The sequence below is a fragment of the Anser cygnoides genome, chromosome 1, assembly GCF_040182565.1.
Source record: "Anser cygnoides isolate HZ-2024a breed goose chromosome 1, Taihu_goose_T2T_genome, whole genome shotgun sequence".
In the NCBI taxonomy this organism is placed as follows: domain Eukaryota; kingdom Metazoa; phylum Chordata; class Aves; order Anseriformes; family Anatidae; genus Anser; species Anser cygnoides.
The window spans coordinates 57,509,188-57,532,009 of NC_089873.1; the positions used below are offsets into that span (position 1 = coordinate 57,509,188).

Consider the following 22,822-nt stretch of genomic DNA (forward strand, 5'->3'; position numbering starts at 1 on the left):
GTTGAACCTTAGCCCACAACAATTCCTTCCCCTTCCCTTTTCCCTTTTCCCTGAGAATTCCACTAAATTCTGTATCATGTTTTTAGATAGCTAAAATTGGCTTCATTTGTGCTTATTCATCTTTTATTGTCTGTGTGAACTGGAACGTGTGTTGAGCTTGTAAACCCTTTGGATTACACAGAGACCTAATGGTTTACGCAACCAGACTTTTTCTTTTTAGACATGACACTCGTTTGAAAAGAATATTTAAAATTAAGCACATATATAGTCAGATGCCAGAGGCAAAGCTCATGCTTGCATTTTAATGCGAGAGGTGATTAATGCAAAAATTATATGTATGTAATCGTATATACAGAGTATTTTGATTCTTGTTAATATTGATGCTTATTCCTTTGTGCTTTTAAACTGGTTAAAATTCTTATCTACTGATGGGATAGAAGCATAACGAGAAAATCTAGTGGTTTTGAAATTGCTTTCCCTCAGAAATTGTCAACAAAGAGCTATTCTCTCACTAGGCCATGCATATCCATTTTCTTGCAAAGCAGTGGAATTTTTTAGGTTTTTTATGTCTGTTTTGTTTATCAAAATATTGAGTATTTTTTCTGTGAAAAATGAGGTTTTAAGTAGGCACTGATCATTCCCTTTTGATTACATGTAAATAATATTATCGGATTTCCCAACAATTTAGGACTGCATAGGCATGTGATTATAATTCAGTAATGATCAGTTAAACTCAAATAGGAATATGGATTGCAACCTCCTGAATCCTATTCTGGGAATTACACTGTTGACTTCAGAGGATTTTACCCCTTTCATATATAACTCTGTTACTATCGAAGGAAAGATTGGGATCTAAGTATTCAGCCTTCTCAGTCTCAACTTAAGCCTTAATGTTTCTCATGAATGCAGAGGACTGGACATGTATTTGGAGGAAAAAGAGTAACTACACAGACATTCTTCTAAGCCTTTAAATGTACCAACTACCTTTTAATGTACCTCAACTACAGCAGTATCTCAAAGGACTCCAGGTGCTTGGTATGCATGCATTAGCTTTGCTGAACTGTACTGTATTAGTGATTTTTGACTTACCAATATTCAAACTGCTGCGGTTGCAGCTGATAATTGCTGTAATGAGCTATTTGTAGGAACCAGGGTAATAATGATAGGTTTGAAACCAGGTGACTGAAAGGCAGCTGGGTGGTCATCTATCTGCTCTCCACATATGGTAAACACTCCCTGTTAACCCCCAAAATAACTCTTGGACAGCTGCTGCTGCTTCAGCTGTTCCTCTGGCTGATAGAAGAGATGCTTTGAGATTTTCAGGGAGCATCTCTCTAACCTGCAGCACCAGATACCTCCCACTTAGCCTGAAGCCACTGTATGTCATCTCTTGCTACGTATTTGCATGTCCTAAGTCTAACTGCAGCATCAAACAGGTTAAGATTAAAGCTGTCTTGAATTAGGACAAGGTGGGGAAGGGACAAGCACAGGAGTGAGACGAAAATGGTTGTTCCTCTTCCTTCTGTTAGTAGTGGAATGGTATAATTGTACTCAGGAAAGGTTTTTTGTTTAGTTTCTTTCCCATTCGAGCTGTCCTTTTGAAGAAGGACCTGTATGAACAATAAATACAAGTTAATATATTTTCATATGTATATATTATATTTATACTTATTTTTAGAATACTTCATAGACATAATTGTAATAAACCAGATAAGTCACAATCCTGAAAGAACTTCCTGTCCTGCAAAAAGTTTTTTTGATACAAAAGCATATTTCCTGGCTGGAAAAAAAATCATGAAAAGCTAAGCTGAAAAAACAGCTTTCTCTGAGAGGGACACCTTTCACACCTATGGCAATTGCTAACATCATGTTTTTGGAACCTTTTGGAAATCTGTGCCAAGCAAGCCGTGTTTTTCAGTCTTTCCAGATTGAATAACCGTGTAAGCCTTTTTTAATTTAAAAAATAAAAATAAAAAATCATTGATACCTCACATCCTGTTTTTTACACAGGGAGCCAACTGCAGCAGTTATTCATATAGACAGAGTCGTGGCCATTTTTGTGGCCACTTGTCAATGGTTATGACACATGATTTATATTCAATAAATCAATTTGATCTTGGACAGTGCATGATACTTTTCTTTTTTCTTGAAGACTGAAACAAATGCCTCTCTTGAACTATAGCTGAATTATATACGCTGCTTGAGGCATCAACAGTTTGTCTCTTAGTTTCAACAGATCAAATCTGTGGGCACATCATGGGATTTGGATCTGCTTTCTTGTAATTTCATTGTAAAAGAAGATGCTTTTCAGTATCAGAACTGATGAAACACTGTAGGAAAAGAAGAAAGTAAAATTCTGGCACATGCTGCAATTCCGGGATTCTGAAACAAGGATTTAGCTCGTTGTCTTCTAACTAACACTAGAGATGTCTGGGTGGGTGTACCTGGTCCAAATTGCTATTTTAGATTTAATTACTTTGTTAATTGCAAAGAAAAAAAAGTAATTAGTTTTTTATTGAGCTTTGCGATCCATATTAAAAAATAAAGTTTTCAAACTGTTACAACATGTGAATGCTTGGGGTTTGTTGGGTAAACTAACATGGTTCAAACTTTTCAGCATCTTCTCCCTGAAGCAGTCTCCATTATGTCATGTCCCTCCCCTTCCCCCCCCTCCCATTTTCTTTTTCTCTCCTTTAACTTGGCTTTACTACAGCACTGTCAACTGCCTCAGTGGTAAAGAACAGTGGTTTACAAGGACTGATCTGAAACTGTAGTTGCACAGTTGGAAACTACAGCTGTGTAGAGCCAGACCTAGTGTATTTGCAGGCTTGTTTTGATGATCCTTGGGGAGTTCTGCTCATCTTCTTTTGGAGCTGGTGAAGGGTGCGTTGACAGTAGGTAATACTGAGCCTTTTATTTTAGGTAGAAGATGGAGAAGAAGACATGCACGTTTTTATTTGCAGGGTTAAAGCCAGTGCTCTGGACTGCACTGACAGCGTTTGTGAGGTAGTAACTTGTTCAAACTTTCAGTGGAAAAGTTGTTGATAGAAATTACCATAGGAGACATACTGAATCAATTTGAAAATGCAAGATTATGGGCTCCATATGCAAGATGTATCCTTTATTAAAATAGTATGGTATTTTGTGTGCTTGCAGCCCAGAAAACCAACCATATCCTGGGCTGCATCAAAGGAAGCATGACCCAGCTGGTTGAGGGAGGTGATTCTCCCTCTCTAATCTGCTCTTCTGAGAACCCACCTGGAGTGCTGTGTGCAGCTCTGGGGCCCCCAGCACAAGAGGGAAGGACATGGACCTATTAGAAGGAGTCCAGAGGAGGGCCACGGAGAAGATCAAAGGACTGGAGCACCTCCCCTATGAAGACTGGCTGAGGGAATTGGGGTTGTTCAGCCTGGAGAAGAGAAAGCTCCGGGGAGACCTTATAGCAGCCTTCCAGTACCTAAAGGGGACCTACAGGAAAGCTGGGGAGGGACTCTTTGTCAGGGAGTGTAGTGACAGGACAAGGGGTAATGGTTTTAAACTAAAAAAGGGTAGTTTTAGATTAAATATTAGGAAGAAATTCTTTACTGTGAGGGTAGCGGGGCACTGAAACAGGATGCCCAGAGCAGCTGTGGATGCCCCATCCCTGGAAGTGTTCAAAGCCATAGTTTAAGTTTGAGCAATCTGGTCTGCTGGGAGGTGTGTCTGCCCATGATAGGCGGGTTGCAGTTAGATGGTCTTTAAGGTCCCTTCCAACCCAAACCATTTTATGATAATCCACAGCAAAGACTCTAAATACAAACATCTCCCACTGCTATTACACCGCTTTTGTCCTTTCCTGTAGCAATACCATCTCCATTTGGCACACATCCATGATGAAACAACATGCTCCCCAATTTGCACTTTATGGTTTATGCTGCCTATCTCATCAGGAATACAGACATGAGGTTTTCCTGTGCTCAGAGGGTTTTGTTTCAAACACTCTCCCATTCCCTTGACTGAGAAGGACAGACAGCTCCATCCATGCCACAAATACTCCATTTAATATATCATCTCTACAAGACACATTTTGAAAGGGTGCAACCTTAAATATGATGCTGTCAAGGAGAGTTATGGCTACAACATTTATTACTGCTACTTGTAAGATTGAACAGATAAAGCACAGGAAATATGCAGTAATGATGGACAAGAAGTTCTTGTGATGTACACTTAGTGTAGTTGCAGTCATTGATTTTTTGTTAGTGGAAGATGCTGCCCAGAATGTATAGGCGTAGCATAGTCAAAATGTGCATCTGCAGTGATTGCACTATTTCAAAAATCTGTTAACAATAAAAGAAAAAAAAATCATAACAGCTATTGGAAGTATGGCCTTCCAGAAGTTACTGAACTGAGCTGGAAAGGAGATAGAAGCTTAAGCTAAAAAGATTTGTATGCAGTTACTAACCTGTTTTATCATAATGATGCAGTTTCAGTAGCCACAGAAGCTGTATCTATGTTTTGGGATATCCGTGGTGGTTGTACTGTCTGCTATCCCACACAAAGCAGCAGGTAATTTCTCCCAGAAGCTTTCAGCAGCAGAATGCACCACCGCCTCAGGTTGGAGAGCTCCTGCAGAGAAGAGGGATGGCAGGTATCTTCTGCTGCCCGTAGCAGAAAGCTGCCCTCCGATCCCACTGCAGCTGACATAATGGGACCCATGGTACTGCAAGCTGGGACAAAGTGCCGTGTAGTTGCCATTTCTTTTCCCGCCATTTCTTTTCCCACCATTTAAAAGAGAATTTGGAATAAATTAAAAATAACTGTCTGGAATTCTGTGATATTAGCTGGGGCTGTTTTAATGTCCATGATAAACATGGTGTGGCCAGCTTTCTAGAAGTACGGATTGTGCAAACTAACCCCATAACGTATAATATATAGTACTAGGTGTGAAAAACATTGTATTTCCTGAATTTCCAAAAATCAGGAATTGTACAAATGCTGAACATCACCAAGAGCACCATGAGACAGAATGTAATACCTTCCTTTGCTTAGGCTGAACAGAACTGGAGGTTGAATAAGAAATACAGGAACTACATGTGGATGGATTGCATGCAGACACAGTAAACAAACTCATCAAAGCTTACCAACACTTAAAAATGAGACAGTGTGTTATTTCTGTAACAATAAAGAAGTCAGCTATGTGCTACTTGTCACAGATTTCACCACTGCTAGGAGGCATGGTTAACCCTTAACTAACTCGCTGCATAAGAGTAACAAATGCACCAGTCTGTTCTAGTATATTCTTCAACTGTGCAGTGCAAGTATGCCTACTGCAAGGAAGAGATCATTATGTCTCTGGTCTGTCAATGCTGCTCCGTTTCCAGAGAGCTGAGCTGCCTTTGATAACAATCTTTTATTTTCTGAGAGATCATAGAAGACTAACTGCTTGAAAAGTCACTCTGTCAATGCTCTAGCTAGCTGCAGTGCTTATATGTCATGCCAGGGTGTTCTGGCTCCTCAGTCTCTGTACCTAAGTGGGAGTGCTAGGAAAGGGCTAGAACCCCCATCAAAGCTCTTTCAGTATCCTACTTCTCTCAAGTTCCTTCTCTATTTTCCCCTATTGCTCTGGCTCACCTGTTCCCTTCCACTGCTCCACAGGAGTTATAAGACTTTAAAATGTTTGATTGTGTTTAAATATATATATATACATACATACATATATATATATATATAAGGATATTCTCAACTAAATGACCAGGTGATTACAGCTTTTTCAGTCATTCTCTAATGTCTAGATTTCCAAACAGATTGCTAGAGTATTTCATTTTCCTGCTAATTGTCGTGCTGACTTTGTCAGTTATAGTTTGAAAAGAAATTAGGGCTCTTCTGTAGTGTTTTAATACCTATATGCATGATGCTGTCCGATCAATAAAGTCTTGGTGCAAAGCATCCAAAAAAAAGAAAGCAGAATTCAAAGATAAACAATGTACACACTCAAAATGATCAAGGATAGGGCCTAGGCTTAATGGTTCATGACCATAGTTTTAAGTTTAGTGCCAGGCATCTTCTATCATCAAACTGGATGCAAATTTTTTGCTTTGCACAAAGCTCCAACTTTTTTGCACTTGTTTTTATCCTCTCAGGCATGGTATTTTAACTAAGCCTAGCCTAGAGCTACCAAGCTAATCGCTTAACTTATCCTAGTGTTTTGTTGGAGATTCATTTTTTTATAGCGTTAGGTAATGAATAGACAAGGTGGAGTTCATGTATATGCAAAAGAAGTCCTAATCAAATGAATTTTTAAACAGCTACATATGAAGCATGTTTAGATTTGGACTACAGTCCCTATGCAGTGCCCAAAAGACCAGGCATCTCAAATGTTTTTGGCTTCATCATGTCAGACCATTGTGTCAACTTGTGTAGTGAGTGGCCTGTATGGTATGTGTCCTTCTGTGAAAAAGGAGGGCATGGATTAGTTTACTAGGCTTGGCAAAAAGTCTTCTGTCCCTGTAGCAGCTGAGCAATGTGTCTTCTTCCCATGTACAGCATAGTGTCCAACGTTTTTCTTTCCTTTACTAAATCCAGCAGATTAAAGGACCAACCCGCTGGTGGCATCTGACACAAGTGGGGAAAGGCAAGGTGTTATTGCACAAAAATGCTAGGTATGACCAGGACTAGAAATTAGATGCCCGCAATCATTCAAAAAGCCTTGCCGCCTTAGGAACTGTATTTCTCTGTGTAGGAGTAAAGTAGCAGAAAATACTGAAGGCTGAGAAGAGGTACAGTAGTTGAGGTATAATGTGTGAGGAAACATTATTTCTACTTACAGAGGATTTTTGCAATACCTTTAATCACTATACAGCCATTTTCGTGGATGTTAAAATTTTTACTATTATTTGAGATTAAGACAAAACAAACAGGCCGAAAAACCACAAGTAATATGAATTGGTAAAAGTTTTTAAAAAAATAAATCGTATTTGAAATGACTCAGTAAGTGCTATCAGGAGAACTGGAATATAATCATAGCGTAAGAAGCAAACAGAAATTACTTGTATTCATAGGCACTGTTGCTGTGTAATTATCAGAAGGCTGAGTCAAAACCAAGCAAGTCTGTCAGAAATTCAGCATGTGTCAGGAAATATTTCTTAGCTAATAAATAACATGGCAAAAATCTCCCCTAAAGAAATTACCAGCTCCTTTGCATATCTGAATGATATGTAATGGGAATAAGTGAGTACAGAGTCAGCAATTGTGTGAAGAAAGAAGCCACATTGCTCCTTTTATTTTTGGCTGTGCCTGGGGTCAGAAGTTCCTTTGTTCTTTCTTTACCTCCCATTAGAGCAAACATAGACTGCTTCTTTTCTCTTAAGGCTCTTTTTTACAGTTTTTTTTAATGAAATAAAAATGTCTGTCTGTTGCAGAATGTGACCGGTGTTTGTTCATTATTATTATTTTCAGCACTTGCATGTTAATGAAATGTTGCCTTATCCTACATTGTAATATTTTCAAAGGAAAAAAGCTCTTTAAAGAGGCAGGGTATTGGGAGCTGTAATTTAGTGAGTTAAAACTTCAAACAGCAATACTTAATGTGCATGCTGGTAAAGCACTAACTATGCATCAGGTATTTACAGCGTATGAAGCTACTTATATAACATGCTTTGTTTATCAGTGTTGCAACAATTTTGTCTACCCGTACTTTTGCAGATACGGAACATCTCCCTGTTTTGTCTTTCAGCTTTCAAGCTCTTGGGGGCCATCATAACTGTTTACTTAAAGTTGTTACTATTCCATCAGATTCAATGGAGAGTTCATCTATTGGCTGTTAGTGCTTGTAGGAGCAATAAGCTAAATAATAGCAATAAGCTAATGTGTGATGTATTTGTAAGCATGGCTCCTTCTGTGGAGAGTACGAAACCAGGAGGGTGAGCAGAAATGTTCCTCGGATTGCTCTTAACTGAATTGTAACAAATCCACAGCTGCTTCATGGCTGTCACTCTGTTGTTCACCATGACTGTATGGAATTTCACAGCGACAGCAGGGGTAGACTTGAATCCATGTGCATCACAAATTTTGGCCCGATGCCACTGGAGGAAGGACTCTGCCTGGTTTTAGCATTGATGTATGGGGCTTTACTGGCTGAGACTAAAGTGTAGGAAAAGGCAATTGATTACTGCATTAGTACCAGTGCTAACAGTAGAGCTGGTGGCTTTTAGTGGCTCTAGGACATTAAGTTGCTTTATCCTTTCCCAGCAGTTCATTTTATAGAAGACAGCATGAAAGGACTCGCATGACAAGAGTGTTTATACTTGAGTGACACACATCTCTTTTTTTCCAGTTTGTGAACAGACGTCTCTAATTACTGGAATCCCAGCATGTAAGATGCTTAGGGATAGTTATTTGATCATGTGGCATATGTTTTCACATGAGACCATGCAGCAAGTGTGCATTTCTGAATGGGATCGTATGATTCAGCATCCCCCAGCACCCTCACATATGCAGCAAGGGACAATACTAAGCTATTGCCATGAGCATCCAGTGACTTTCTCTAGTGTCCTTGCCCTGGGACCATGTATGCTCACAATTTGTGCAACTAGTGTAACAAAATATCATGCAGAAGCCCTATAGAAGGGAAAGACTTCACAAAAGGTTTTCCTCTCTCACACTCTCTTTCACAGATTTTGCTTTTACTCACATCTCCAGAATAATGAAGATGTGCCCAGGTGATTGGACTGGGATTACTTGTAGCGACATGTAGGATAAGAGATGCCAACTATTAAGTCCTCATCATATTTGCTGTTTTTTTCTTGATTGGTGATCACATGGTGTTTCTGACTGCACATTTTGTACTCTTTAGGAGTTGACAGTGATTGCAATCTTGGCCTCTTCATCCTGTTCCATCTCAGTAAGTCAGTAGGCAACATTGCTGATTTCACTGCTGTCCTGTCTCCTTGCCCGGGTATTTTTTAGTTCCGATCCTGTTCTTTATCTTCCTGCCACCTTCTCTTAATGATTTGATTTTGCCCATTTTTTTCCAAAACTGGACCTCTTGTGAAACTGCATGCAGAAGTGCTGTTGCCTTGGTGACTGGTGTGTATTTGGGGGTGCCATCGATAAGTGTCTTCTCTTAGTCCTTCTTTGACTGTTTCTTTTGGTGCTTTCACAACACATATTTCCATTGAAAATTTGTTCTGTTCTTTGTAGTCTTATACAGATCTCTACACATTTAATAGATTGATGGGACGCAGCAACATCCTTTGCCAATGTACAAGCAAGTTTTATAATCCCTTTGAATTCGCTAGCCCTTGAAAATATGAGATATATCATAGAAGCTATAGGCATATATAGGTTTTATTGTATCTCAGCCTGAGTAGTCACTACAGTGTTCCCTTTCTCCCTTGTCCTCCCTCCAGTTAGAAAATACTAATTTAACTGTGTGGAGCATCTAATGAACTGAAGAGTCCATGTTGCCTTATGATAAGCACTGCACTTGAAGAGATTCCTGTGTCATGCCTTCTATGTTTGTCTTTTATGGTCTTCATCAATTGGAATCTTTGCATGAAAAATAGAACCTTTTTGCTCCTTGTAAAAACATCATGAAGTAAGGAAAAGCTAGAAGAAAAATACTGACTTTGTTTGCTTATTTTGGTGCTAAATGAGAGAGAGAGGAAAAATGTGTGTATATTAAATGCATAATAAGCAGAGTAGATAATGTATTATTTAGAAAAAACTTTTTTTTTTAAGAGGTTGGAGGTTTGCTTATTTTTCTGGGAAGCATATCAGTGCTGGAAATGAGTCGCAATACCTATTCTGCAGTAGCACAGTAGCAGCTAATCTCTGAGTGTTGTTCGCTCAGTCATCTATAACGCTATGATTTTTGGGCTTGGGCTGTTTGTTGGGGTGGTGGGTGTTCTGTTCCTTTGGTTGGTTTGAGTTAGCTGGTTGATTGTTTTCCAGAAGAGATTTGTGATGATGAAGTAAAATGAATTGCTGCTTAAAAAAACAAAGGGAGGTAGGGATTTAAAGTAATATTCCTTTTTATATACAGGATTTTTCTTGTAGTATACGTGGGTGATAGTAGATTATGTTCCTTTTCTGTTTACAGAAATCTTTTGTATTCTGATTGTGTATTCTGCACAGAATCTTGTGTATTCTGATTAGCCATCACTTTTCTAGGGCAAAGACTACAGGTAGTAAGTGAAGAAGAAAACTTTTTTTTTTTATTGGAGCTCAGATAGGGGAAAAGACTTTCATTTCATTTCCAAACTCTTGGAATTTGCCAAACAATACAGAAATGAATGAAAGTGTGTGGAAAAACATTAAAATTAAAATAAAATAGTCAAAGGTGCTTTCAATGCTTCTATGAACTCTGTCTTCTGTGTATTGTGAGAAGGGGTGCCGCATTGGGTATGGCCTTTCTCTTCTGGAGCCTATTTTTGCATTGTAATTTAGGTCATAATGTTTCAGAGCCTACATATCTGAAGCCAGTTGCTAATTCTAGCTGTATTAATTTTAATTCTTAATTTGAGACATTGTAAGACCTTGTTTTTACAGAAGTATTGGGTGCTCATAACTCCTGTGAAAGTCTCCAAATCTAGAACCTCAAAGTATTTAATATAAAATGGGCATTTTTGTTTAGTCTTCATAAAAGTGGCTTTATAATAATAGAAACATTCCGCAGTGGCAAAGCAGATAAAACAAACAAAAATAAATTTTGGACTTCATATGGTATGTACCTCTATCTGGTATGTACCTACCATATGGTATGTACCTCTACCTTTGAAAAAAATTGTTAATTTTGCAACTAAATTATTATTACAACTTCCTGTTTCTGCAAAGCCAAAGAATGACAAAATGAATATGCTTTTTTAAGGTGTTATTTTCAGGGATTTCATAAACGATAATGAGAAAACTGTCTTCAAAAGAGAACTAATAACCCATTTTATATAATTTGAATCTAGGTTTCCATTTTTTCTTCTGTTTCTTCTGTGTTTTGATTTTCCTTCTGACTTCCTAAAAAGAAGTGGTGTATCTCTCAGCCACTGCCTTCTATCCATGAAGGATGTGAAGGTGAATGATGCACCCACTGGGTCAGATCACATTTTCACGCTACCTAAATGTGAGAATTATGAGGGTCTAAACTAATAATCATAGTGTCAGACTTAGATGCGAGTGGGGGAAAAGTGTGAACTGAATGCACAAGGATGTCTCTCTGATTTGCAGTTGCCAGTTACCAAGGAAAGCAGTGATTTTTAATGATGTGTGGGCATTACAGAGATGATCCTTTTGACCTGGCAGCAGCTTGTAAGGTCATTCCTATCAGCTTCGTTAGTGTTCTTGCTCCTTTCTCCACCATCCTATTTGGGTAATGAAAAGAAAAGGAAGGGGTAACCTTATTATTTGCAAAACACCTATTTAGGCTGAAATCTCCTTTTCTGTAATTTGCCACAAAGCAAAATCAGCTACTGTCACAGGAAAAGTAACTTGCTTAAAGCTCCAGTGCCTAGGATTTTACATAACTTCTGTTTGAGACTACACTCTGTTTTCCCCAGGATCATGATCCCATGTCACAGCTCTGCAGCCGTTTCCTCAAAATGAGAGATTTTTGACCAAATAAGATAATTTGTGCGTGTTTTCATGAGACCTGGATTGTGAAAGTCAGCTCCATAGCTCATACAAATGTCCATCGACTTCCTGTCTGCAAAGCCAAAATGAAAAACATTGTTTTGTATTAGTTCTGTAAATTGTCCATGCACATAAACATGACACAGCTGCTTGTGTGCTTGTTCATTTGCATAGAGTGAGCAGTGTTAACTTAAATCAACCCACATAAAATTGGAAGAAAAGAACAAGATTATTATTGTAATATCAATTTTTAAGTATTGTAAGAATGTACTTTGTCAGTGGAAAGAATATGACTGGGCAGGTAAAATTTAGATCTGCATTGGCTTCTTCTTTACATATTGAGTAGGCATGGACATGAAAAGGTCAGATTTAGATGATCCTTAGGGTGGAGGCTGTAGCCCTGACTGTCTCCCAACACAGAAAGAACATGTTTCTCTTGCCTTTTGATTAACTCTGCAGAGCTGAGAGCTGTTTTGCAAGTGTTTTCTGTCCTAGAAGATTTTTTGGGGGGTATGCAGAATTGTCGGAGTTTCCTCTGTATGGGATGGACTCTGGCAAGGTAGTTAAATTCATCCCTCAATATCTCTGTAAACTGTTGTGAAAATTATCATTCGTTCTGAAAATGATCTTAAATTTGTTTTCTAGAGCTGTAAGTCAGCATTAAATACTGGGCATGTGACAGGTCATTGGACTGTGGATTAGACCTTTTTTTTGAAAAAAAGCCCTTAGACTTTCCTATATTTGAAAATGTTTGAGAGGGTAAAAATGTAATGACTTTTTAAGTGTGACACTGAGAACTTCCTACAAACATTCACCCCAAAAGGGTCATCTCTTCAAAAACTTGGTTAAATGCAAAAAACAAAGGAGAACTGAAAAAAAGTCTCTTCTCAACAGTTATTTTTTCTCTATGTGCTGCTGAAGAATGCATTGGTCAGAGACTGAGAGCGTGAGTGTTGATATTCTCTGGTGTTGAACTGGGGGAGACTGTCATGGCAGGAAAGGTTCCCTAAGTAATCATTCTTTTAACAAGGAAAAACATTTGGTTAAGGCAGTGGATGCTCTTTGGAATCTGTTTTTCAGCACAGGTTTCAGACTGTCTCATTGTAGACAAGGCACTTAGCAGTCTGCCTTGATACTCTGTTTTGTGGAGATCAGAACACCTTCTTTTTGGAAACTTTTAGATTGCAAGGTCTGTAGCTTCCTATGTTTGCATACCACTTCTCGCATGTGATCCTCCTATAGTAAGGCACATAAGCAGAATTGTGGAAGAAGTCACTACACTGCGAGAAGGAAAAATGCAGAAATCTTGCCATTTTGACTGCAAGTTTTTGTTTGCTCAGCATTACTGTAATTCACACTATTCACGAAAGCCAACCACTCACTTCTAAGATTAAGCAGGGCTTTCTTCCAGTGCCTGACTACTGTATGCTCTTCTGCAACTGGCAAATGTGTGTCATTACTTTTTATTGCCTACTGTAGTCAGAGAGAGTAATTCACCTCTCCCCTTTCCTGGAGGCATCAGTGACGACTCTTGTAGTCATCTTGCTAAACAACATGACATCTGCTGTCTGACTGTGGCATTGCAACACTTCAGCGTGCATTGCTGAGAAATGCCAGCACTTTATGGAATTATACAGCTGACTTTCAAATGGAGCACCCTTTTAGTTGCAACCCATTTGTTTTCTTAGAAGCATTTAGAACTACAACATCAGGATGTATAATTTCAGTCTGAGTTAAACTTTTTCTCTGAAGCAAAGTTACAATGCATCTAATTCCTTTCATTTGCACCTTTGAGGAAATAACTGCTTAGAATTGTAGATTTGAGGATGGAAAAAGTTGACATTAAATAAGTAATTTATCTCTACCTACTTTGCTGAGTATAAGTGCAAAAGCAAGAAAATGTCCCAAATAAGCTACCTTTATCAGGTACCTAATTAGCTGAGCTCTTATGCTTCAACATGAGACAGGTTATGAATGGGATGATGAAAAAGGAATTCTTCTATAGCCTAATTTTTAGATGAAGAAAAAACTTGCATTTGATCACAGCTGTTGATTTTCCTGACAGTGCTACGGCCTGTGAATTCTTCCTCATTAATACAGCTATATGAAACTTGGTGTTTTCAGTTCACATTTTGTGCAGTTTTTGACTTTTTCTGCAGCTTAATGTGGTACAGCTTTGTCCGTGCTAGCAAGCAGTGAGGTGCAGCAGGAGTGGATTTGTAGAGTGAAATAGTTGATGGTGAGAACATGATACACAAGCTGTATTCATTCAAGGTTTTTATGCTAGGCTACTTACAGTCTTGTCCCAGCAACTGAACATCCTTAGCATCCTTTAGCATACACTTCTGGACCACGTCTTCTGGTTTTGTTTCATCGTAAGGGAATCCAGTTTGTGCCCTCTCAGATGCCTTAGTCCTGTAGCTCAACCTGCAGTAAACAAGAATGCTGGGGGGTTTCTGTCAAAGGTATGACGGTGGTTCTCTGAATTAAAATTCTGGTGTAAACCCATTCATTGGCTTCTCAGTTGGAGTTGAAACTGCCTGTTTCTTTGCTTTCTTCCACTTTGATTCACCAAAAACAATGGGGATTGAATTTCTGGGACATATGTCATGGTAGCTCTAGGGTTTCAATTGATAATGTTATTGCTATTAGCATACTGATTGAACTTTTTTTCCCCCATAAACTTTTAAATTTTTATACCTCCAGGTCTTTCCTATTACTCACAAAGTGAAACAATTTTATACACTTACCCAAAATCTCTTAAACTCACAGATGGCACTAAAAACTAAGCAGGAAATCCAGCATGTCATTATAAAAAAAATAAATTTTAAAAACACACAAAACATGTAGATCTGATTCATTAATCTTTCTTAGTGGCACTTAGACAAGATTATTGAACTACTGTGGTAAAATATTAATGAGGACTGAGGTATTGCTTAGTAAGAAATGAGATTTTTTCACTGGAGTTAGACTTTTTGAATGCTTCTCCTGACATTTTCATTGGTTTGCTGTGTAATAGTAAACTCCATTTTTCCTTAAATTCTTAAAATTTTCACTTTAAACACTCAGAGACTCCCAAAGACGTAAATATTATGATGTTTAATTTAGATATAATTGTAATATAATATTTATGTTACAAAAACGTTAGAAGCACTCAGAAAATTTTGAGACCTTCAAATGAAGGCTGAGAACAGCTGGAAAAAAATTGTCTATACTGATAAAGTATTTCATTATCACAAGGAGTAAAATAATATTTTCCCAAGAACTGTTTGTGTTTCACATTTTTTCAAGCCCGATAAAACTCTTCTATCACTGCTGTGCAAATACAGTTTTCCTCCTGAACTCTTTTATGTAATTACTTGCCAGTCACTTTAAGTATTAGAAGAATGACACGTGGTGTTTGATCATATTATTGAATATAGCTTTGAAGATGACAAAAATACCTCAAGATGTAGTGCACATTCAAACGTTACTTCTTCTAAAGTATTTAGATGCAAAAAAGACATGACTCTACCTATAAAGTTCTGCTTTACTTCATACTACTGCTTTATAATATTAACCTGAAAAAGTCTTACCATGGATTCTTATTTCCGTATGAGTACTTGATATAAGGTCTTCTCAACAGTAAAGTATTAAAAGATCTTTGATTTCTTTGGACATAATTTACTCAAGGCATCTGTTTATTAAAGTCTACAAACAGATTGTCAACACAATGTGTTTGGAAGGCACTGCAATGTAGCAGACCTAGCTGATGAATACCTGCCTGAATCTGACTCCAAAAATTTCAAAAGCTACATGGTAACAGCCTGAATTTGTGATCAGTGGCCTGTAGTGGTTTGAGCTGTCTTTCAAAGGGCATGTGCATTTTAATTAATGCCTGTAATGGCATTGCTAAGCCCTACAATATTCTTATGAGCCATAAGGAGGTGGCATTTTATGTAAAGTTCAATTCTTGAAGTTCTAAAGCAACTTCAGCTTTCATTTATTAAAAAAAAGGAAAGTTCCCAGTTTTCATAGTCTCAAGTACAGTTTGGGAGACAAACCTTTAAAGCTTTTAAATGTCCGTATTTATCATTTTATCGAGTTGTAACCCTTCAAGAATAAATGTGTTTTCTTTAAAAGTCAATTCTTGTTAAGAGAAATTGAATCAAATTTAAATGATTTTGCTTGATGCCACCAAAATGCAAAGTCAATGGTATGTACTTTAGAGATAATGCATATTACAGAAAGAAACCCACTGTGTTTTAGGTTGGGTAACAAGTAAGAATTACAATCATGGCCAAAGAATCAGCCACTTAGGTCACCATTTACCTTGTAATTACAACATTACGTCAAAATTCCACCAAATGTAAGATCATGCTATTCTTAAAACTGTACCAGACATTTTTAGCATATTATAGAAGAGATATAAATAGCTTTCCATCACTGAGTGGGTCTGTCCTTCATCTCCAGCTTTGTCATTCTTAGCATAGTCAGAAATTGCATTTGAGCTGTCTTCACCTGATGTTCCGGAGCAACTTCTAATAACTGGAATTTATTTTAAGTTTCTTTCAATAGCATGATGTAAAAAAATACTGTCAAATACAAGGTATGGGTTGACATTTCCATAAAACAAGACAGACAAAATAATGCTAAAACTTTTTGAAACTTTGAGGCAAATAAGGACAAGTACTTGAAAATTTAACTTTAGATCTTTCAAGGCCAAGTTGTACATTGCCTAAAAAGGTTTATGCAATATATGAGCTCAGAAATTAGTGGAAAACAAATATTACTCAAATTCAAACTGTTTGATTTGAGGATGTTCTTGTACTTTTTCAAATGCTTTTAATATAGGTTCATTGCTGTCTTGAAAGATTTACCTTCTCTTTTGGCTATGCAATAGTATGTAATCACTGCAAGCATTTCCTATATCTATAGTTTCAGTCCTCAGCAGCAGCAAAAAAAATAATAAATAAAAAGGACACGCAAACTCTTTTCAGCCTTTTTTAATATCTTTTTATCCATTGAAAAAGTAGTTAAAATAATCTTGGTAATAAACAAAACTTGTTATATGAACGTGTATCCTCATAGGTAGGGGTGAATCTTGGAAAAGCAGTATTATGGAATTTGTTGTAAAAATCAACCAATCTATGTGACTCACTATAGCTAATAATAATGTGGTACATTTTCGATAACACTGACAACTTTTGTTGCCCTTCAAATAACTGCATTGTTGTGTCCTATATTTTTGCATCTCCTAGCAACAACCAAAAAGTTTTAAAGTTTTATTTTTAGAAATGTGCTAGAATCGTTTTCATGATCATTATATTTCTATGCTGTCTTACTGACAATTCCCCATGAGCAACTGAGAAAATTCTTCTGCATAAAATGCGGTGACCTGTAGTGATTATTGCTATCTGTTGCAATACGTTTTGAGGTATATCTTGACTTGTTGATGTCATATTAGCCATGGGGTCAATGTAATGGTTGCAGTCTGTACTGGTACCATATCTGCAGTGTACCTGAAGCTTACACAGCCAGTAGATTCTAAATATTGTGCCTCTTATGGTTGTGGTAAAATATACTGCTTTGCCGCGTGTATAAGGTGGTTCATCTGTAGATAACAAAATAGACACTATAGCACTGAAATTTATATTGCCTGAGGCATTGCCTCCAGAGAGCACATCCTGATCTGCAGGGCAAGAGGCAGAGAATGGCCATCATTCACAGCACTTGGCTCCTGTAGAGCAGATTGGCTGCATCCACATTGTGTAGTACACTTGGCTTAGATCTCCTTCAAGTCCCAAGACCTTATTATTTTTCTTTCTTTATACAATTTTAAAAAAAACTGCCACGGTTCACCCCAGTCATGACATGATGCCAAGGATATATCTTGTATTTCTTGAGGCGTTGCACAATGGCAATGCCTGAAGGCAGCAAACCTGCTGAGACAGTGCCGAGAGATTGTAATAGCGCTCAGGGAGCCAGAAGCAATCTCGTCCATGCTGTCTGTAGGGAATGGTCCCTGTAGTGAATCGACCTCAAAACTTCACCTGGTACTGCGTCAGAAAGACCTAGCTGGCTCACTCTAGAGAAAGCCTGGGAGTCCAGGGATGTGTGGACAACCGTAATAGATCACAGATCTGGAACAAGCAAGGGAGCAAAGTTATTAGACAGTATTGCTACACGGGGGGTTATTCTAAATGCAGCTCCATTGGTTAGACTAGCTTTTCTTAAAAATGTATTTCAAATGTACTCTTTTGCGTTTGATATCGGTTGGAGTTACATAGGTGTTTTTTGTATACGTATGTTTGTGTAAAGATATATTTAAGGATCTGTTAGTTTTAAACTGTTACTGAGATCTAATATATGGAATTGTTGCAGAAATGAGAATTCAGTATAGAAAACTCAGATGTCATTCAGAATTCTGTTTAAAGGTCTGAATATTAATAATAAGACTTTAAGTCACTACTACATTGTTGTCTCACTGGTGAAGTACTTCCGTCCAGTCAACAACAGTTTCAGTCTAGAGAGTGAGGGACTCCTTCACCTTAATTCTTCTCTGATACTCTTAACCAGCATTTGTCCTACTCTCAGAAGACCCAGTGTTGAAGTTACTAAAGGTTAGTTTTACTTCTGCTCTGGATTTATATTAATGACACAGAAAGAGTCAAATTGTTGTAAAAGACACTAGAATGTCAAAGGAGTTAGGAGAGACAGCAAGAGATGTTCTTCCTTTCTTTCAATTCTCTCGCCTCAAACACCATGTTTGAGCGTGTTCTCGTGTTATGTGATGTGTCCATGACTGCACAACCCTCTGCATCCTTTTGGGGAGAGACACTCAGCATCATCATTATCTTATTTTCTTAGACAAGATCTGACAACCTCCCCTCTGTCTTGAAAATGATGAATTATCATCAAATTTATAGTGGAAGTGTTAATAACGTGCATTTAAATATTGTCAGTCTTTTCAGTATATTCATTTTCTTTACAGGGGACTTGCTAAGTACTTTATTATTTCTCCACCTTCATCTAATTGCAGAATTAAAGCAACTTCAGAGAACAATGGTGATGATAATGATGAGATCAGTGATACTACAAAAGACTGAAGTTCTCATACACAGAAACAAGGAAATGTTAGTGAAAATCACTACAATTTGAGGAAAGGCGGGGAGAGAACAGCAACTTTAAGCTCACTGCCCTGTTTCTATAGGCAGACCACTCCTTAGATGATAGTTTCTAAATGAAGAGTAAAGATCTACCCAAATTACAGGTTGGTTTGAAAGAACAGTATTCAACCTAATTGAGCAGAAGATTGGACTAGATGACCTCCAGAGGTCCCTTCCAACCTAAATTATTCTATGATTCTATTGAAATGCTAACTCCACACGTGGAATATTTGGATTCTGTAGTAAGAGCTTTTATCATTGTCTCCTCTTGAGGCTAGTTTCCACGGCTTTGTTCAGCTTTGATAACACCTTTTGTACTCTTTGTGTAATTGGGTTAAACTCTCATGCCATTCTTGTCTAATACCTACATTAATCTGTGTAGTGCTGAATAAGAAGCCATGAGAAATCTGTACTTATAAATTCTGTTTTTTCAAGCCCTTGTCCAATGTTCAAGAACGCTCCAACATGCAATAATCTAAATCCACAGCTGCCTTCCCTACTCAAAGAAAAAGAAAAAAAGTGCTTGACACCACATTACCACATTCACATTATTCTACAAGAAAAGGTTTTCCATCGATGTTGTGGACTCTCTCTGCTTGGAGATCTTGAAAAGCCGCCTGGACATGGCCCTGGGCAGCCTGCTCTGGGTGGCCCTGCTGGATCAGGATGTGTTGGACCAGATGACCAGTTCCTTCCTACTTCTACCGTTCTGTGAAGAACTTTGCTTCTATGTCAGCTGAAAAGGAGTGGAGGGAAAGCACCTTTCCACTCTGCCCTGTGAAAGCCTAAGGAAATAGTCCTTGTAGCATGTCTGGATGCTATAATACTTAAGAAAGGATAAATACTGACCTCAACGCAAAAGGGTTCCAGCAGGAAACTTACCAGAAAAAGCTCACAACTCACGGTGCTGTCTTATGCTCTGCAGTAGCATGGAAAGAAGTGTTGAAAGACTGGATAATGTCCTTAGTAAATCAGCACTGAAATTGTGGTGAAGGCTTTGTTCTCTGCTTTCAAGCACAGTCAGATATTTATAGGAGTTTTTTTTTTTCCTATTTGCCAATTCCTTGATGATTCCAACATGAAATTCCCAGTAATTCTTGAAAATTTCATTACATTAGTTGTTCTATTTGTGTATAAATTTGATACAAATATTTATGGTGTTAGTAATATTTAAATTCTGTAGTAATGAGGTGAATGCTGTGGTGCCTATATAAGAATTCAACTCCTTTTCCATTAGTTATGAGAGATTCAGTCCAAATTTATGGTGAACTGATGCAGGTTGAATTGATCCTAGTGAAGCTTATATTGAATTATACTAGTTAAAGGTTTAACCTGAAATTTTCTGCATGTTTCACAGTGTAGTTGTTTATGTGCGTTACCATCCATGTATCCACATTATTATCCATGTATTATCTAGTAGATCACAGCTGGAATTTTTGAGGATTTAAATTGAATGACCACTGTGTATTCTGTGTCTGGTTACAAAACTGTAGAATCACCAAATCATGGAATGGTGTTTGGGAGAGATCACTGGAAATTCTCTAGTCTGACACCCTCCTTTTAAGCTGGGCCAATTAAAACATGGCTCAGGGCCATGTCCAATTGGGTTTTGAGTGTTTACAAGGATAACGGGTCATGACCTCTGTGTTTGTGTCCTTCCTTGTACTGGGAAGTCCAGACATGCGCACAGCAATCCAGCTGGGTCTCACCAGTGAGTAGTGGGAAAGGATCCCAGGGAGAACTCCATGTATTCCTGCTGATCTGACATACAGAGTAATTGCTTCTCCTTGCCTTCTCGACTGGTCTTTCATAAAGAGCCTATATCCATCCCGACCACATCACTCAGCATACCTTGTTTGTCAACCTAATCCACCACTTTCTCATTAGTTGGTTGGTTTTAATCTCCTTTTTTTTTTTTTTTTTTCAAATTTAAAGCTCTCGTGACAAGTTTGGCCAGCCAACAGGAAAAGGCATTTTTGCCTAAGTGGTCAGATGAATCCCATCTCTTCCTAGCAGTCACCCGTCTTGAGTGAGGGTCCCATGCTTGTGAAGTCAAAATCCCTCTTGTCAATGCCAGCTGCACAAACAATTTTTTGACCTGTAGGATCTATCCACTCTTCCTCGGTTTCTTCCCCCTCACTGTCAGAGTCGAGGAGATAGACTCTTGGTGCATTGCTTTTTATGAAATAATGGTATTAAGAAATCTGCAAGTATAACATCAACTTCTTTCCATATGACAAGTAAGGAGCCGCTTTAAGTGTGTTACTAATCCTTGTGTAAAACTAACCTATAGTTGGAGATCTGTGTAGTAAAATAAAGGTGTTTTTGTTTTTGTTCTGTATTTTTTTTTCAAAATAGGACTGCTTCATAGAGAGACATGGATTCTTCTGTCAGGGAGGAGCACTTGAAGCAATAATTGTTTCTCCTGGGCAAAACTTCCTCATGAATCTTTAATCAATTTCCGCATTAGAGCAGCTCTGTACATAGAAGATTCTAATGAAGGTAAACATGGCTTCTGAATAAGCATCCAAGTACTTCAGACGGAAAGCAAAGTAGTAACATCAAAATCAGAGAGAGGTGTTACATATGCATGTAGCGACCTGCTTCTGAGCTAGGGACCACTTTGTCTTCTGTGTGGTTGCATGTACGCTATATGTAAGAAAGGGAAATAACGAATGCACAAACCCCTAACACTTCAGTAATTAATTATGAAGGAGAAAAATGCCCAGGTATCCTGGCAGGGAGATCAATGATGCAACAACATACTGATGTTTTCTTCCAGCCAAGAACAAGCAGCATGATATTATTTTAACTTCTTTTTTTTTCCCCTCGTGCAAATATTTCAGGTAGAGGGGCCTGAAATGCATGCAAAGATGTGGAGCTATGCCATTTTTTTAAGCCTGAAATTCAGATATGTAATAATGTTGTGGTCTGAGTATAAAATCATGATTCTGGAGCAGAATTCTTTTAGTACTGAAAGATTCTTTACCCCAGTTATTACTTCTGATCGGCCATGATCTCCGCTATGTTCATAATTCAGTGACATTGGGTTCTCAGTTCGTAAGGTACTTTGAGTATGCATGGAGAGTATCTTGTTAATCTTCTGCCATGTGCAAACTAAGTCAGGCCCTTTCACTCTCTTTGGACTCTGGGGAGTCCTGAGATAACCTGGGGAGTCAGGAAGTACTGGTGCTGTGTGCTCGTACAGGAGAGGATCTGGAGTAAAGTTGAGTTTGGAGAACTCATTGAAAAACCAGTTCAGTAGCTGCTCTGACAAATAATTATCATTCCTGGGGTGCAGATGAAATGTGAATAACAGCCAGGGTTGATCTTTCTGTCATGAATGTATTTGGTTGCTTAAATTGTGTTCTTCCTTGATATTAAGTTTTAAAGTTTCAGGCTTTCCTTCTTTTGAGCAGCCTTGGCTTGAAAGGTAAAATGTGAAAGCATGTTATTTACTTACTTCTCTCTGTCTGTGACCAGACTACTGTCAGGATAGCTCCCCAGGCCTGCAGTGGCATTGCTTCTAGCCCTGCTACCTGGAACCTTCTAGAAAGCTTTGATTAATGGGTCACTAACAGAATTTTCCTTGAGCCATGGCACATATTGAGTGAAGATATAACAGAAAGTGTCAATCCTGTGTGCCCCCAGAGCAGTTAGCACGGCAGAACTCATTTGTGCTGTCAACTTACTAGCTATTTTCTCTCTTATAGATAGGACTACTTTCTTGTAACTAGTTGAGAAACAGTAAATTTGGTAGCATTTGGAAACTGCTGTAATCTGTTCCTTTTAAGTGGCTTCTGAGGGGGATGCTGAGTCTGAATTTATTCCAAATCCTTCCTTCAAGTCACAATGCCATTGGACTAAGAGTCTGATACAGCAGAGAAGTTCTCCAATGCCAAAAAAATTTACACAGTTTGGGAGCTAAGGGAGCCTTAGATTTGTTTCTGTGGCATGTTCTTTCATGTGGGAGAGAGAGAAGAGTTTGGTGAGGGAGAAGATGGTGTTTTCCTTTAAAGTGATAGTTCTGTTTTAATAACTCGAGAAGTGGAGTATATTAGCAAAGGGGTGTTGAA

General features: G+C 38.2%; 1 protein-coding gene and 1 long non-coding RNA gene across 4 annotated transcripts in view; one reads left to right on the forward strand and one right to left on the reverse strand.

The window, feature by feature from the left end:
• Positions 1-22,822, forward strand: part of LARGE1 (LARGE xylosyl- and glucuronyltransferase 1) — a 283,073-nt gene that overhangs the window by 55,465 nt on the left and 204,786 nt on the right. The window contains exon 1 of one of the 3 annotated variants that reach the window (XM_066996856.1): positions 20,692-21,248. The exons of 1 other annotated variant lie outside the window; for it this stretch is intronic. In XM_066996856.1, coding sequence (XP_066852957.1) covers positions 21,243-21,248 — 6 coding nt within the window. In that variant the 5' untranslated portion in view covers positions 20,692-21,242. Of the gene's footprint in view, positions 1-20,691; positions 21,249-22,822 lie in introns of those variants that run through there. One more of the 3 variants, XM_066996869.1, reaches the window with a different exon arrangement.
• Positions 1,474-22,561, reverse strand: LOC106035835 (uncharacterized). Its single transcript, XR_010831583.1, has 4 exons — positions 22,210-22,561; positions 13,895-14,025; positions 4,442-4,605; positions 1,474-1,610 (listed from the first exon to the last, which is right to left on the reverse strand). It is a non-coding gene; the product is annotated as an uncharacterized lncRNA (long non-coding RNA).